Source organism: Mus caroli, chromosome 5 (genome assembly GCF_900094665.2).
Source record: "Mus caroli chromosome 5, CAROLI_EIJ_v1.1, whole genome shotgun sequence".
Taxonomy (NCBI): Eukaryota; Metazoa; Chordata; class Mammalia; order Rodentia; family Muridae; genus Mus; species Mus caroli.
The window spans coordinates 736067-754475 of NC_034574.1; the positions used below are offsets into that span (position 1 = coordinate 736067).

The 18409-nt window shown below is 40.9% G+C and overlaps 1 protein-coding gene across 7 annotated transcripts in view; it reads left to right on the forward strand.

Annotated features, from left to right (window-relative positions):
• The window catches only part of Akap9 (A-kinase anchoring protein 9), a 143003-nt gene that overhangs the window by 74182 nt on the left and 50412 nt on the right, over positions 1 to 18409 (forward strand). For all 7 annotated transcript variants that reach the window (XM_029477658.1, XM_029477660.1, XM_029477662.1 and 4 more), the window contains one exon: positions 4827 to 5056. In XM_029477658.1, coding sequence (XP_029333518.1) covers positions 4827 to 5056 — 230 coding nt within the window. The remainder of the gene's footprint in view (positions 1 to 4826; positions 5057 to 18409) is intronic.

Consider the following 18409-nt stretch of genomic DNA (forward strand, 5'->3'; position numbering starts at 1 on the left):
CATCCCTGACCCTCTCCCCAGTTAGAGGTAGTTCTTCCACAGTGCTGCTCTGTATCCAGCATCCCTGACCCTCTCCCTGACTTGAGGCAGTTCTTTCACAGTGCTGCTCTGTATCCACCATCCCTGATCCTCTCCCCGGCAGAGGCAGTTCTTCCACAGTGCTGCTCTGTAACTCTGGAGAACATGCAGCCTGCTGAGCTTCCTGTGGAGAAATGAGAAGAAAATAGCCAGTTATAGATGGTTTGCTTAATTACAGGTTGGCTAGCAGAGTGTTTCTTACCTCAAAGGAAAGCTTGATTTAAAATTTTAAATAAACTTAACTTAAAAACATCTCAGTTGAGTTTAAAATAATCTCTAAGATGCTTTTAGTAAAATAAGAACTGAAATACTAACAATTCTTTTCTTTTCAAATTCGGTCTTTTCACACTTGGTTGATAGACGTTTTAGACCAGCTCTCCTGCACAAAGCTGTAGACAAAGGCTATTTGCTATGTATGGATCTTAATGTGTGTACAACAGGATTCTATGTAAAACATGTGGAAGCAAAAATAAAAACAATGATCTTGTTTTACTTAACCATCTAGGGAGGAGTTTTCCTGTTCTAGTCAAACTGATGCCATGCCGACTTCCACAGTCAAACACTGACTGAGGAAATGGCCTGTAAACTACAGGCCCTCTCCGTGTTAGACCAGCAAGCTCACTTCCCAAGCTGTGCTGGAAGTTTCACTCAGGCTGTGCTGCTGTCTATTGTCTTTGAGAAGGCAGACATCTAGTCCATAAGCTTCTTCTCTTTGAAATTACGTTAAGAATTGTCAATGGAGGGGAAGTGTGTGTGTGCCCGTTAAAATAACTAAGCAGTCATTTCTTATTGACAAGTGTCCCAGCTGAGTTCACGTCCTGAGCATCTGGAAACTTACACCATTGTCTGCATGGCTCCTACTCTGTGGTCATTCCGCCTACGAGTAACAGGAAGCAGCGGGATCCAGGAGGCAGGATCCCAACATAACTGATGTTTTGCTTTAAAACATTTTATATATGTCTTATATAAGTCCTCAGAATGTTATTTAATGGGTGGCCGGTTGTAGAAGAAGAATGCTACAGAGTGAGGGGAGTGTCAGGCCCACAGACAGGTGTGGTGCTATTTCAGAGATCATTTTGCCTTAGCATCACTGCGTGTGTGCTCCTGAGCTAGCATTTCATGTTTCTATGATGAGCAGTTTTGTTGGTCTTGCTAATAATTTGATATGGCCATCAGTATCACTAAGGAATATCACTGATCCAGTTTTCCTTTTTAAGTATATCTTGAATTAAATCTATTTATGATTTTAAAATGTTGAATTTGTCATAAACCCCAATAACATACTTGCTTTACAGCATTAGTAATGTGTTCTGTGTGTTAGAATTCACTGTGCCATTTCTTCATATTTCTGGATGGGAGCATTAATGTCTCATTTGATATAACAATTAAGTTTTGATCTGATTTCAGAGTGACTTTTACTCTTTGGCTTTTTCCTTGTAGCCACCCATGTGACCTATTTTCAGTCTTCAAGTCTGAACTTGTTTAGATTTTAAGCAGGTACGGACTTGCTAACACTTGAAAAAAATAAGTAATTGGCGTATTACTATGTGCTTCCTTGTGAGAATAATCTGGTTATGAAAGCCGAAAGCCAGGGCTAAGCTAGTGTGGCCGCACTCGGGTCTGAGGGAGTGGTGTATCACCTCACAGAATGGTCCGCAGGCCTGGGTTGTAAGTCTCCTATACCCTTGAGAGGTCTTAGAGGATGACTCCCTCCCCGATGGGAAGCCAGGGGTGAAGGCCTGTCTTCCACAGCTTGCTTTTGGCCTGCACTGTGCTGTAGATCAGTAGTAGCTCACTGATACTGAGAAGGCATTCGTTCTTTGCAGACTCACCCTGGCCTTGAAGACATTCATCTTCTTCCTTCCTCGTTTGTTTGCTTGGAGATGGTTTTACTTGGTGTACCAGACTAGCCTGGAACACAGTATGTGGCCCAGACAAGAGAATTTAGGCAAGGTCTCCCCTGTGCCTGGAATATACATAGAGAAGACCCTGCCTAAAACCTAAAACCAAACCCATGAAACAGAAGCTATTAGGTGTGCTGCATCTTTATCTTTTGGAGGATGCTCTAGTACTTAATTTTTTGAATTAGCTTTTTCAGAAGCACTGGTATCCCATGATGTTTGCATTGTTCTGTGTTTTACAAGTCCTCTGCACTTTGTGCTTAGGCTTGCTCCCTCGTGTGTATAGTATCTTCAGTCTTCTTATCACTTGCTCCTCTGTACTGCAGACTTCGTACTGTTTAAGGCTGTGTTTTGCTTTAAGTGTTGGATGTTCTCAGCTTTGCTCTCCAGAGTAAAAGTCAGTGCACTGGAAGAGAAGAGTATTCTTAAAATGTGTTTCTGATGCTTAGATTTTCTCTTATCTCTCTATTTAAAATATGAGTAACCTTTCCCAATCTTTAGCAAAACCTCCAAAGTTCAAACAAAATCTAGGACAGTTAACAATTTAGATCCAGAGTACTTTCCAGTTACCTTCTTTTAAGTTTCCCCTGCATTACCTGTATTTCTCCATACATTTCTGTTAGTGTTTCCATCATATCAGACTGTTCTCTCTTTTTTGTTTTGTTTTGTTGTTTGTTTGTTTGTTTGTTTGAGTCAGGGTTTCTCTGTATAGTCCTGGCTGTCCTAGAACTCACTCTGTAGACCAAGCTGGCCTCGAACTCAGAAATCCGTCTGCCTCTGCCTCCCAAGTGCTAGGATTAAAGGCGTGCGCTGCCACAGCCCAGCCCTCCAGACTGTTCTCTTTACCTCAGATTTATCTTTAAACCCAAATAAAAGTGTCACTAGAATGCATTCAGTTCCTTAGATAATGGCATCACATAAGTGTTTTTGTTTCCTAAGCAACAAATAATAGCTCTTGCTCCCATGGTTTCTGCAGAATTATCATTTATTTCCTAGACTGCTTCATTTGATTTTGCAAATGCTACAGTATGTATTGTACCGTACCATTTAGGTTACTTTATATACCGTTTTGAATCCCAAGATCATCTTGAACTATAACACTATAAAAGTATTTGTCCCACTCTCAAAGTGTTTGGTTTTAAATACATAGTATAATATAAAGAAATACCAGTATAGTAGTTGTGCTTTTTTTTTAATGTGGAGAATAAAATGTAAATTAAAAATTATATCAGCTGCTGTGCCATTGATTGGAATTATATAAAATAGTGTCTAATAGCAAATATTTGAGGCCTGGAGAGATGGTTTGACTGTTAGAGCTCTTGCTGGGTCCTGCAGAGGATCTATACCAATGCTCAGCTTTGTATAGGCACATGCATGGTACACATGAATTCAATGCAAGCAAACAGTCGTATGTGTACAGTCATTTAAAGAAAACTGCAAATGTTTAAAATTGTGCCCTAGAACACACTTTCATATTCTGCCAGCATGATCTTGTTCAGTAGCGTGTTAGTGGAACTGGTTAGAAAAGCTGCATCTGATTTCATGGCTCTAGCATGCTGTCCTGGGTGAGTGTGCTATTAGGTGTCAGTGATAAGTACTCACGCCTTGGCGTTAGAGCAGCAAGGCTTTAGAGTAGTGGGTCGGGACTCCTTTGGAGGACTCTTTCATTGGGGTCATATATCAAATACTCTGCATGTCATATATTTACAGTATGAGTTAATAACAGTGGCAAAATTAGAGCTATGGAGTAGCAGTGAGAATAATCTTATGGTTGGGGTCCACAGCATGAGGAACTATTAAAGGGTTGTAGCATCATGAAGGTTAAAAACCACTGCTTTATAGGAAGTGAAGTGAATCTTCTGTCTCAGTTAGATATTGATCCTAACATAAAACTAATATAATATCTGTGAATAATAGATTAGTCTGTACTTTTTCCCCCAGCATACCACTGCAAATGTATTTTATTATCTTAGTGCATTTCAGTGTGCCACCAAATCAAATTAAATCAAATCAGTCACTTCTGAATAGGCTCTAGAGTCAGAAGGTCCAGTCTTAGATAAATATCAATTCCTGCTCACTTCTTCAGTGTACCTGGAGTGTTCCACTGCATCATAAGAGGCTGTGTAGGTATGGGGTGATGGTGGTGGACAGTGTGTGCGCAGTCATGTGTGTTTCTATGGAAGGAGAAATCTAAATTGGGAGTCTTCCTCAGTCACTCTCCTCCTTATTCTTGGAGATGAGATCTCTCACTGAACCTGCAGCTTCACCATTTTGGCTAGACTGGCTGTCCCCAAGACCCCAGGTCCTCCTGTCTTTACACTTCTCTCCCTTCTCCAACCAAGTATGGCGGCACTCATGTGTTCCTGTGGCAAGCATTTGACCTCCCCAGTTCCCCTTCATCTTTGCCATCTTCGGTTACGAGTTTGCCTTATTATACAGGGAACCATATCTTGTTACTTAGGAGTCCTCATCCCGTTCCAAACACTACCCGGTACTCTTTGCTTAGATAGCTATTCCACACTGTCTTGTGTCCCATTAGACTGTGTGTGGGGCTCAGTACATGGTGCATATACTCAAGAGTTGATCCCCTGCACCAAAAAATTAATTTCTCCATTAAAGAAAAGACTCTAAATAACCAAGTGTTAGTTTCGGCACAGCACGGCCCTTTTGTATTTGTTTGACTTGCTGTCCAGTACTCTTGCTTTGCATGTTCACTCTGTTAAGAAGTTGTTATTGAAAGACCTTGGAATTGTGATGATTTAGTTTTAGTTTGACTTGGTATCTTCAGTTACTTGATGCCGTAACTGTAAGTGATTAATTGATGCCTCTAACTTACTACTGTTCTAGCTATGGATGAGTCCATACCCTCCTATCCTGGAACTGCCATAGCAACACATGACAGCATTTGGTCCAAAGTCACAGAGGAAGGAGCAGAGCTGTCACAGCGGCTTGTGAGGAGTGGTTTTGCTGGGCCTGTAATAGATCCTGAAAACGAAGAACTTATGCTGAACATCAGCTCTCGACTACAAGCAGCTGTTGAAAAACTCCTAGAAGCCATAAGTGAAACCAAGAGTCAGGTAACCTCTTTTCTTGGAGTGGTGTCTGCAGAGCTTAATGCAGACTTTCTGCTAAACCATGGCTGACTTAAGGAGTCTCTCTACTATTCCACAGAAATTTGGCCAGGCTTCCTTTTAATAATTGGTTGTGTTCAAGTTGAGTCTAGAAAAGCAGACCAGTAATTCCTTCTATTTGGCAGGCCTGGGCAGCTTAATGAGACCCTGCCTTTAAAAATAAGTGTGAGTAAAGGTCCAGGAAAATAGCTCAGAGGCCAAGTGCTCAGAGGACTTGTGAGAGTGCACTCTCCAGTCCCAAAACTGAGGTATACAAGCACACAGGTAACGAGGGTTGTATTTTACCAACACTGTACCAGTACACTTTTCAGTTGGTAAAGGGCGATGTGTTCCGTTAGTGGAGTCTTTCAGGTTTAAAATTCATGTTTACTTTAGTGGTCAGGTTATCTAGACTATCGTATGTTGGGTTTTTTTATATCAAAGGGATTTTAACTCTACCATTATATGAGATGTTGTGTAAATTCTGTACCTTCATATTCTTTGAACTGTAGAATGTCTTTAATTTCTCTATTTCTTCCTTTGCCCCAGTGGCCATTCAATGAGAGTGTTCATGTTTAGTTTTCATGAGTTTGTAAGCTTTCTGTTGTTGTAATCTCGCTCCAATCTATGGTAGTCTGTTAGGATACAGGGAATTATAATTATTATTTTTTTTAATATTTTTATTACATATTTTCCTCAATTACATTTCCAATGCTATCCCAAAAGTCCCCCATAGCGCCCCCCACTTCCCTACCCACCCATTCCCATTCTTTTGGCCCTGGCATTCCCCTATATTGGGGCATATAAAGTTTGCAAGTACAGGGAATTATTTTAATCATCTTATATTTGTTGAGACTAGCTTTATGACAGTATGAAGTCAATTTTGGAGAAAGTTCTGGTGGTGCTGTAAAGAAGGTATGTCCTTTTCTGTTTGGGTGAAAGGTTCTAGAGATATCTGTTCTGTCCATTCGGGTCATAATATCTGTTAGCTCCATTATTTCTGTTTAGTTTTTTTTTCTTCTCTGGGTGATTTGTCCATTGGTGACAATGGAGTATTGAAGTCCCCCACTATTAATGTGTGGGGTTCAATGTGCCATTTAAGCTTTAATAGTGTTTCTTTTACAATTATGGTTGCCCTTGTGTTTGGGGTATAGATGTTCAGAATGTGGATAGCAGGTTGGTGGACTTTTCCTTTGATGAGTATGAAGTGTCCTTCCTCATCTCTTTTGATTAATTTAGGGTGAAAGTCTATTTTGTTAGATATTAAAGTGGCTACACAAGCTTGCTGCTTGGTTCTATATCTTTGGAAAATCTCTTTTCCAACCTTTTACTCTGAAATAATGTCTTTCTTTGGTGTTGGGATGTGTTTCTTATATGCAGCGGGATGATGGGTCCTGTTTTCACATCCATTCTGTTAGCCTGATATCACGAGATTAATGATTGTTAATTTGGTCTTGGTCTTGGTGGTGATGGTGGTATGCATCTTGAACAGTTCTATTCTTTTCATTTACCTGTTTCCCCCACCCCCTTGCTTTCTTGGGGATTTATTCATTTCCTCCCATTGTTTATTTGTGTTTTTCTGAGATTTCTTTAACAGATTTACATATTTCCTCTATAAGGACTTCTATCATCTTCCTAGTGTTGGTTTTAATGTTATTTTCTTGTGTTTCAGCTGTGTTGGAATATTCAGGGGTTGCTATAGTAGAATAGCTAGGCTCTAGTGGTACCATATTGCCCCATCTAGTGTTTGTAAAAACTTAAATATTGATTTCCAGTTGCAGGGCATGTGGTACAATTCACCTTGGTGATACCATTTTACACCAAAATCCAGAGTGATATTTCTTGATCACCATCTAAACAGAAAGAAAATGGTACCAATAAAAGCCAGCTTTACTTGTATGACTCATTTAACAAGGCAGTAAGTTATACTTAGTATCAAGGAGTTCAGCAAACTTTAACTTAAGAGTTGACATCCTAAATGCTGTGTCATAATGTGAAATTCTGTAGATAAGAAAATAGCAGCTGGGCAGTGGTGGCGTACACCTTTAATCCCAGCATTTGGAAGGCAGAGGCACGTGGATTTTTGAGTTCGAGGCCAGCCTGGTCTACAGAATGAGTTCCAGGACCAGGGCTATACAGAGAAAGACTGTCTCGAAAAACAAAACAAAACAAACAAACAACAACAACAACAACAACAACAACAAAAAAACCCAAAACCAAAAACAACAACAAAAAAAGAAAATAGCTATTTTCTACACAGATATATTTTTAACTTCTTTACTCTTCAAGTGAGCTAAAGCCTTGGCTGGGGTTTCTCTCTAGAGGGCTCATGTGTCTGCTACATCGCAGGCGCCCCTGGGTCAGGTGAGGTGATTCATAAGTTAAAGTGGTTGCTTTTCAGCACTTGTAAAGCTTGGGTGCATATGAATTATACTCACGGTGTTCGGGACATTGTTCAGTATGTCTCCACTGAATTGCTATGTCATCTTGCTCCTTTTGTTCTCCTATGACCGCCATGTTAATGCTTACCTTGGGTATCATATACTTTATTTTTATAACTTTTTAATTTTTAAACGTAAGAGTGGTCTTTTTGTACTATTTTGGCTTTGGTTAAGCTTCCCTTTCTCTTCTCTTCCCCATGTTTGCTCAGACATAGCTCTGGTGTCCTCCTTTCACCTCTATAGCCTGTGTGCACTGTCATTCCAAGGGCATAGCTCTTACTACATTTTTTTTCTTGACCGTTCTTAAATATTTTTGACTTGGATCTTTTGACTGTCATTCATATTAGAGCTTTTGCATGAGGTTAATATAAAGTATGGTCTGTCTGGTTAGTGCTATATGTAGTTGCCTTTTGACAGCCACTGTAGAAAGCAGTGGATAATTCACAAGTGATAAGTAGTGCTCACAGGCTACTTGTTTTAATAGAGAGCTAGAGGTAAGCCTCCTCGTAATTGTGTGCCTTCACCAGCCAAGGGTGTGACTCTACCTGAAGCACTCAACTCCCTAGGCCAAGTCCATACTCAGAACAGTCATCTATTTAAGGTTGTGAGGCACAGCAGAGCCTGGCCAGAGCATAGTTGGGATCATTCTCAGCTTGTTATAATGCTAGGGCTGTGCTGTGTTGCTTCCTTGTGGCTGCATTGTTGTATTTTAAGTACCCTTGAATAGATATCAGCCTTGTGAGTACAGCAGTCACTCTGCGGCATAGACACCCCAGAGCAGCAGTACCACAGACCCTATTGAGCTGTGCATGCTCCGGTTGTCCAAGACCTCCAAGCTGCTAAGAATTTTACTGAGGTAGATGGTCTGTGAATTTTGGTTGAATTTATTTCTCATCCTCTGATATGCATATGTGTTACCAATGAGTCCAAAGTGGTTGCTACTTCCTGCTCACTTGGTCTAATCAGTATAATGTCATCAATATAGTGCACCAATGTGACACTTTGTGGAAGAGCCAAATGATCAAGATCCCTTCTAACTAAATTATGACACAGGGCAGGAGAGTTAATATATCCTTGAGGCAAAACTGTGAAGGTATACTGCTGGCCTTGCCAACTGAAAGCAAATTGCTTCTGGTGGTCCTTATGGACAGGTATTGAGAAGAAGGCATTCGTCAAATCAATAGCTGCATACCAGGTACCAGGAGATGTGTTAATTTGCTCAAGTAACGAAACTACACCTGGTACAGCAGCAGCATTCAGAGTTACAACCTGATTTAGTTTTCGATAGTCAACTGTCATTCTCTGAGATTGATCTGTCTTCTTCACTGGCCAGATAGAGTTAAATGCAGATGTGGTGGAAACTACATCTTTCAAGTCCTTGATAGTGGCAGTAATTTCTACATTTCCTCCAGGAATATGATACTGTTTTTGATTCACTATTTTCTTTGGCAGAGGCAACTATAAAGGCTTCCATTTGGCCTTTCCAACCATAATAGCCCTCACTCCACAGTTCAGGGAACCAGTGTGAGAATTCTGCCAATTTCTGAGTATATCTNTCCCAATTATACATTCTGGAACTGGGGAAATCACCACAGGATGTGTCCGGGGACCTACTGGACCTACTGTNAGTCGGACATCAGTCAAAACTCCATTAATCACATGCCCTCCATAAACCCCTACTTTAACTGGAGGGCCACAATGTTTCTTGGGATCTCCTGGGATCAGTGTCAACTCGGAACCAGTATTCAATAGACCCCAGAAAGTCTGATTATTTCCTTTCCCCCAGTGTACTGTTACCCTTGTGAAAGGCCGTAGGTCCCTCTGGGGAAGAACTGGAGAAAGGGTAACAGCAAAACTTTTAGGTGTCGTATCAAGACCCTTCCTCAGGGGAACCTGACCACCCCTTCATTCAAGGGGTTCTGGATCTGCAAACTGGCTCAAGTCTGGAAATTGATTCACTGGCCAAGACGGTCTTTTGCCACGAATCAGTGTAGCCTTTCTTTCATTTTTTTGAGCTTTTTTCTGCTTATGTAGATCAAAACAGATATGCAGTAGGCTTCCTATCTATTTCGTGCCTGGGAACACCATGACTGATTAGCCAGTACCAAAGGTCCAAACGAGCCATGCCATTATAAATTTCACCTCTCCTGTGCTGACAATTACAGGGTATGTCATTATAAACATTGTTTTGTCTACACTGTCCATTATAATAACTAGGATCACCTTGTCTCTGGAGATTCAGTGCTGCATTGCTCAGTCCCACAAGGCAAGCAGGTGAAGAAAAGAGAGTAAATCTTCCTTCTTCCAATGTTCTTATGTAGGTCTCCAGCAGAAGGTATAGCCCAGATTAAAGGTGTGTGCTACCATGCCTTTTATCCCACATGACCTTGAACTCAGAGATCTCCCTGTCTTAATCTTCTGGAATTCATAGCTACTATGCCTCAAGATCTTCATACCAAGATCCAGGTCAGAAACTTATATCTCCCAGCCTCCAGATTAGGATCACTGGTGAGCCTTGCAGTTCTGGACTGTAGTTCATTCCAGATATAGTCAAGTTGACAACCAGGAGTAGCCACTACAATTGTGTGCAGGATGCCTGAACCTAGTGGAGAGAGCAACACCAACATGGGTGCCTGGGTGCTCAGTGCTGGAGATGAGTCATTCACCTCTGCACATTGTTTGAGTACCTACTTCATACGATTACTTTTCTGGGTCTTGGGTTGAATACAAGCAAAATGGAAAAATCCACACCTTCAAGGGCTTATTTATCATGGTGGCCAGTAATCAATAAAGTGTCGTTTTATGTCAGATAACTGCTGAAGAGTAACATAAGTAGAACATGGTAGGAAGTGGAGCACTTTATAGAAAGGAAGGGCTTTTGTGATAACATAATTAACAAATACATTAAGGAAGTGAGGGCTGCAGGGGTGGCTCAGCAGTTCTGAGTATGGGCTGCCCTTCTACAGCACCCTCTTCTGGGAGCCCAGCACACTAGTGGTGCAGAAATGAATGGAGGCAAATATGTATGCATAAAATAGTAAAATGACCTTTCCATCAGACAGGTAAACGGAAAGAGTGTTCCACAGAGGAACAGGTATGAAGGCCACGTGTTATGGCTGACAAAGAGACCTGTGTATCTGGGGCAAAGTGCACAGGAAGTGTGGAAAAGGGTCAGAGTGGTGCGGAACCCAGGCCATAGAGAGCACTGTTAATTGTTTACCAGGTGTGCAGTCACCAAAGCTTTTAATCTTTCATTTGAGAGTAACCTTAGACTCATAGAAGGGCTGCAAAAGCACTGCTGTTGTCCTGTACTGCTTGCTCATCGCACTTGTGTACACACACACACACACACACACACACACTCACTCACAGGGCACACTCCCACTGTGACTGTGAAGCTAGGAAACTGCACAAGGATAATTCTGCTTGTGCAGATACAAACCGTTTGAGTCAAAAGAGGAATCTTGTGCTAGTGATGATACATATTTCACCTTTAGCCTCACCAGTCACAGAGTCAGACCGGAGGCACGCCTTCATTTTCAGTGCACCTTCTCCGGTGGATTTTACCAACTTCTGTTAGATTCCCTAAACACTGCAGGTGAGTTCTCGCCTGCCGGAGCTCAGCCTCTGTCACTTCTCGGCTGGAATGCTCTGATTCTCTTCCACATTTGGTACCACTTGCCTTATCACCCTCCTGCCCATTCACCCATCACACTACTGTTTCAGGAACAGCTCTAAACCAGACATTTGATAGCATTTTGCTGCTAAAACATCTGACTTCACACACACACACACACACACACACACACACACACACACACACCCTCGAACAAACAGTTCAGTTAGTGCTGCTCATATACACATGGGTGTGAGACTACTGGAACAAGATCAGTTTACCAGAGTCCACACCCCTAAAGAAAACTGACTTTCCCTCTTAGCAGCCATAAACTCTTCAGCTAAGGGTTACATCTCACATGCCCCTCCCCCATCCCTGATAGACTCAATTTTTGTTTTGTTTTGTGTTTTCATTTTGGTATCTTCCTGTGGTGAATAGTTCTTTAAGTATGAGAAAGTTAACTCTAGGTGGACAGTTCTTCCAGTCAAGAGTTGCATGTATCTACACTGAAGTGACAGTACAACATAATTCATCACCCCTGTGTGCCCTGCTTTCACTCCTTATAGGCAGCCATCTCCCTGCCTTTTGCAAACACTGGCTTCTGTTCCTTACTTATGGTGTCGTGTTTGTAAGAGTGTCATAAACGAAATCATATTTATGTTCCCTTTCAAGTCTACCTTCAGTTGCCCTAAACTATGACTATGACTTGATTGCTCTGTTGTGTGTAATGAAAAGGTTTTTGTTGTTGATGTTGTTCCTTTTTGTAAAATGTTAAATTGTATAGATGTACCAATTTGCATATTCATTGCTTAAAGGGCATAGAGATTGTTTTCATCTTTGGATATTGAGGTTCTCAATGTTTAAGACCAGCACTTTGGTCCTTTGCTAAGCTAGATTGGAGTAATGGGGTGTGGTGGGTGCCTAGCTTACAGTTAGGTGGTAGAGTTAATGGTAGAGTTAACCCACTCAGTTTGCCTTGAGTGGCAATGTACCACATGCTTGCTGGGACCCAAAGAGAGTGGAAGACGGTCTCAGGGTAACTGGGATTACATATGGTTATGAGCTTTCATGTTAGTGCCAGGAATCAAACTGGGGAGTCCTTTGGAAGAGCAACAGGTGCTCTTACCCGTGGGGCTGTCCCTCCAGCCATATATATATATATATATATATATATATATATATATATATATATATATATACAAGTTATATATATGTAGAAGCAAGTTTTATTTATATATATACATATATATATGTATATATATATGTATATATATATGTATATATATGTATATATACATATATATGTATGTATACACACACACACACATACATATATGTAGAAGCAAGTTTGTGCCTGCTTCTAAAATTGGGCAAAAGCAAATAGAGCATATTTTGAACTGTTTTAATTAAAGGTATTCTTCCTAAACTAGGATTAATAGAGTGTAACATCATGCATAAACTGTTATTGTCTTAGTCACCGTTCTATTGCTGTGATGTGACACCATGATCAAGGCAACATATGAAGAAAGCCGTTGATTGGGGGCTCACTTACAGTTTCAGAGGCTTGGTCCATTATCATCATGTCAGGGAGCACGGCATCAGAATCATAGTGCTGGAGAAGTAGCTTAGAGCTACATGCTGATCTACAGGCAAAGAGTGGGAGAGAGCTCCCTGGTGACTAAACATTAATCTATTATATATTCTAACTCTTGTCTCTTACCCATGTGCTGATTCCTACCCTGACTTATGAGTTACTATGTATGCAGAGGGTTTTTTTCCCCCCTTCATGGTTTTGTTCTTTTGGGAAGACTATTTTAAAGAAAAATGTTGACACTGGGCATGTTTACATCTTATGAACCCTCATGCGGTCTCAGTAGAGAGGGGGAAATAGCTCAGTAAATGAGAGTACTCTTGGGCCCACACCTGAGAGCCTGAGCTTGGATCTCTAGTGACTGTGTGAAAAGCCAGGCATGGCCCCATTCTCCTGTAATGACAGTGCTTGGGGAGAGAGGACCTGGATGGAGATTTTGGGGGCTTACTGACTAATCATCCTAGCCAGGTTCAATGAGAGTCTATGTCAGGAAGTAAGGCAGAGACCAAAGTCCCACTCTGGTTTCAGACGTTTAAAATGTAAATGTCGGGCTAAGGAGCTGGCTCAGTGGTTAAAAGCTCTTCCCACACCAGTATGAGGTTCACAGTTGAGAGAACTCACAAAAATTCAGGGTGGGTCTGGTGGCTCATCTGTAATTCCAGTCCCAGAAGACAGAGAGATAGGGGACCCATCAGAGCAAGCTGGCTAGCACCACAGCTGCATCGGCAAGCTCTGGGTTTGATGGTGAAACTGTGCCTCGATAAATAGTGTGGAAGAGTAATTCAGATGATTCCTGACTTCCACCGCTGGCCTCTGCATATCGATGCACCACACACACACACACACACACACACACACACACACACACACACACAGGAAAAAAGTAAAATTACATTGAACTCCAGCAGTAATGGGATTATCCCTCCATCTTGCATAGGTAATAAGACATCTTCTCTGCTTACATCTATAATAAACAGTGGCCAGCATGTAAAGACTTCTCCTTCATTACTTCCCAACCACAGGCATCACCATTAGGCTTCCGAGCTTCCTATGGAAATGACTCTCAATCTCTCTCTGCCCCTGTGGCACTGTCTCTCCCCCACCCTTCCCCCTTCTCTTGCCTTGCTTACGAGTTCACCAGGAAGGATTTGAATTAGCACAGACTGTGTAATTAGAGTGACTAAAACACAGTTTTGGGGCTGTTGCCTGCTTGCTTTAGTGTAGGTTTTCCCATATGTCTTATTTCAAGCAACTTTCATAATTGAGGATCTATTTAATTATCAACAGTATTTTTTAAATTTAAAATTCTGAGTGGCTGTTTTACTCGCTGTTGCTTAAGTTTCTGGAGCTACCAGAGACTGGCTGTTATTTACAACTTGGGCCTTAGCATCTTAGTCAGGGTTCAAAGGCTGTTATAGAGAATGTAATTGCCAAGTATTATATATAATACAAAGTACAGCAATTATATTCTCTATACAATGAACATTTTCCTTAACATACATTTTAGGAACTGTAGAAATCGGTTATAACCAAAACATTTATAGGCCAGTGACTTCTTAAATGTCTTATTTATGGGGACATAACCAATTTTTTCAGAAATAATGATTGTTTGATAGACTTGAATTAATAACATGAACAGAAACATACTTTCTGTTTTATAGTCTTGAAGCAACTTTTTAGTGAGATGGGAAAACACTAGCTTATCTTCTATAGCATTATAAACTTGTCTAAATACCCTTCTCAAAGCTCTGACGTGGAGCTTGGATCCTGTCAGGCAGGCTTTTGTGTGGGCGTGCTCGCTGACTACCTGTCTCTCGGCTCACCTATAGGCAGTGACATTTACCACAGCCTCTGCTCTGGCCTGTTCCTCAGGGACACTGCCTGAGACCTTTGGCTCAGCATGGACGCTGTTTGACTAGCTCAGTTCAGAGGAGCTTTGGCTTTTGAACAGTGAGGCTTGAAGAGCAAGGGAAAGTCCTTCAGCCGAGTTTCTCAAGAGTGCTGCCATGGAGATTTACAAGCTGACCTTGCCTGCCAACATCTGCGGAGAAGACTTATTTATTACCACAGATACATTGGCTACTGAGAGCAGTTCTATTGCGAGACTAATGAGATCTTTATCATTTTGTTCTTTCATTTGACAAGGATTTAATTATTCTCATTGGGACGATTTTTGTTTGTTGCATTTATTTATTTATTTATTTGTTGCTTTTGTATTTTTTGATTAATGCCCTTTTTTGAAATTTGAGGTTTTGTTTTTTTTTTTAAGCTGAACTTTTGTATCTTTTGTTGTTCAGTTTATATGAATTTATTTTCCTTGTGAGTATTAAAAAGAAAACTTGGTGCCAGTATGGGGTCTCTTAATAAATTAACAAGGACTCTGTGATGTAGTTAGGAGAAGATCGGATGGAGCAGATGGAGAGCCTTGGCAGCTTTATCTAGAATGGATTCTTACAGGACCTACCTGGCCACTGGCCAGCTCAGTGGCTCTTGGTTGGAAGACCAGGAGGAAGACGTCTATGAAGTTGAATCTCGAGTGCCTCTGCCATATCCTTATCCTCTGTGTGAACATTTGGATGACAGTAACTCAGTAATTATCAACACTTCTGTTTTTCATTTTACTCACAAAAGAAACGGACATATACTAAAGCTTATTTCTAAAATTTCACTGCCTACCCCTCCTTATTCAGTAAGTATTCAGCAGCCCTTGAGAACTGTAGTGAACTGTAATGAGACGGGAATATGTCGTTGTCCGTATGGAGGTGACTGGAGCTGGCCCTTGCGCTGATGCTGGTGGAGCGTTCCCACTCGTACACCAGGGCTGGGTGGAGGGGGCTGAATTTCTCCTAAAACTCCAGCTTAGCTGCCTTTGACATCAGACAGTGGTGTAAGCTCAATACTCCATTTCTGCAGCACAAATCAAACTATTTAAAAAGATCCTTTGTGTCTGTAAGATTCTGTATCCCTGTGTAATATTGATCCAAAATATAGTGTTTGAGAGAGTAGCTATTGTGTGTTTAGAACTGCCTTGTGAACTGGGAAGCCAGTTAGAACATGTTTGTAATCTGATGCCCTGTTGGCTCGAGCTCTAGACCAGGGGAAGGGAGCCTGTATTCTGAAAAAAATGTTTTTACAACCGTGGGGACTTACTTTCTCTTTTAATGAGCCTAGTAATTTTATAGAGAATTAACCTTTCAGCCTTTAAGGTGAAGTGTATTCTGTAAGCACTGCTAAGGTTAAATGTTCAGCATAAAGTGCCTGCATGTTTGGTATTTCCGGCTCATAGGAACTTTAAATGAGTTGTGAAATTCTCTGATGTTAGTATTACCATCATTGTTTTTATGACTTGAATAACTTCAACTATAAATCCTAGCAAATGGTTAACATGCCAGATGACGTTCAGAATAGTTTTGCTGCCTCACCAACAGTGTTTGAAGTGATAGACGCCTTACTGATGCTTTCCCCCCACTTCCGTGCTGTTGGCTGAGGAGCAAAAGCTCTTCATTTGATTTGTTTATATAGTGTATGTTGTAACACATAGTAGGGACCAGTCATGCTCTGCATGGCTGGGAGAAATTTAAGTATTAATTATTTAAGCAAGCTTAGATTAAAGAGGATTTCTTATCCCTGTGAAGTTTGGATCCCACTGTGCTATCATGTCTAATTTATTTGGTAGTTTTATTGTTTGATTGGTTCAACTTTTTTGTTTCGTTTTGTTTTTTGCTGTTGTGTTTTTAGTGTAAATCTTTAAATGCACTGTCTGGCTAGCTAGCTTACATCTTATGGTATGAGAGATAAAAACAAAGGTTTGGCAATTTTATTATTTTGTTTCAAATCCTTTGTTGAGCTTCTGTAATAAATTTGAAGTTTGGAAAGAAACACATCTATTTTGTTATGGCCCTGAATTAAGTTCCCATTTTTAGTAGGTAACAATTAGATAATTTAATGGAGAGATTTGCATGTGCATATGCAGAAGTGATCAACCCACTCCTGTTTCGTGGCCCAGGCATTCTCTTATACTGGGACATAGATCTTTCACAGGACCAAGGGCCTCTCCTCCCATTGATGACCAACTAGGCCATCCTCTGCTACATATGCAGCTGGAGCCATGAGTCCCACCCTGTGTTTTCTTTGGTTGGTGGTTTAGTCCCAGGGAGCTTGGAGTTACTGGTTAGTTCATATTGTTGTTCCTCCTATTGGGCTGCAAACCCCGTCAGCTGCTTGGATACTTTCTCTAGCTCCTTCATTGGGGACTCTGTGCTCTGGCCAATGGATGACTGTGAGCATCCACTTCTGTATTTGCCAGGAACTAGCAGAGCCTCTCAGGAGACAGCTATACCAGGCTCCTGTCAGCAAGCTCTTGTTGGCATCCGCAATAGTGTCTGGGTTTGGTGGTTGCTTATGGGATGGATCCCCAGGTGGGGCAGACTCTGCATGATCATTCTTTCAGTCTCTGCCCCGAACTTTGTCTCTGTAACTCCTTCCATGGGTATTTTGTTCCCCTTTCTAAGAAGAATCGACGTATCCATACTTTGGTCTTCCTTCTTCTTGAGTTTCATGTGTTATACAAATTGTAGCCTGGATATTCTGAACTTGTGGGCTACTATCCACTTATCAGTGAGTGCATATCATGTGAGTTCTTTTGTGGTTGGGTTACCTCACTCAGGATGATATCCTCCAGATCCATCCATTTGTCTAAGAATTTCATAAATTCATTGTTTTTAATAGCTGAGTAGTACTCCATTGTGTAAATGTACCACATTTTCTGTATCCATTCCTCTGTTGAGGGGCATCTGGGTTCTTTCCAGCTTCTGGCTATTATAAATAAGGCTGCTATGAACATAGTGGAGCATGTGTCCTTATTAGTTGGAGCATCTTCTTGGTATATGTCTAGGAGTGGTATTGCTGAAGAAGTCAAAATATCACTATTTGCAAATGATATGATAGTATATATAAGTGACCCCCAAAATTCCACCAGAGACCTCTTAAACCTGTTAAACAGCTTCAGTGAAGTAGCTGGATATAAAATTAACTGAAACAAATCAGTGGCCTTGCTTTACACAAAGGATAAAGAGGCTGAGAAAGAAATTAGGGAAACAACACCCTTCACAATAGTCACAAATAATATAAAATACCTTATATGAATTATTTATAATTATACTTCTGATCATGTATTTATATTATATTGTTTATAATTGTACATTTAGAATTATATTAATGTATATAATTATATGTTATTATTAAGGTATTTTATGGTACTTTACTGATGTCTAAGTTGGAAACCAGTATATTTGCTTATATTTTAAATTTAAAGCTTGGTAGTTATATCTTTGAGATGCACAAAGTACTTAGAAATGTAACAGATTTCCAAGACTTGCTGTGACCCTGTTGCTGACACACACACAGCTACTTGTGTTTGAAGGCTGTAGACTCTTGCTGACTAGGACAGACACTGGGGAGGCGACAGAAGATGGACTTCATACAGTTGACTCAGTAGCACTGCCCTGCTTACTTCCTGCTCATGTCTGCTTTGCTGTCTTCACAGTGCCCGGAATGGGTCTGCTGGCAGCATATGACGGCTGCTGGATTCTTAATGTTTCTGGAGTCCAGAGGTTTTCAGAAAGTGGAATATCTTCAGAAGCTTAGAATTTTTGCAAATTCTTTCAGAAGTT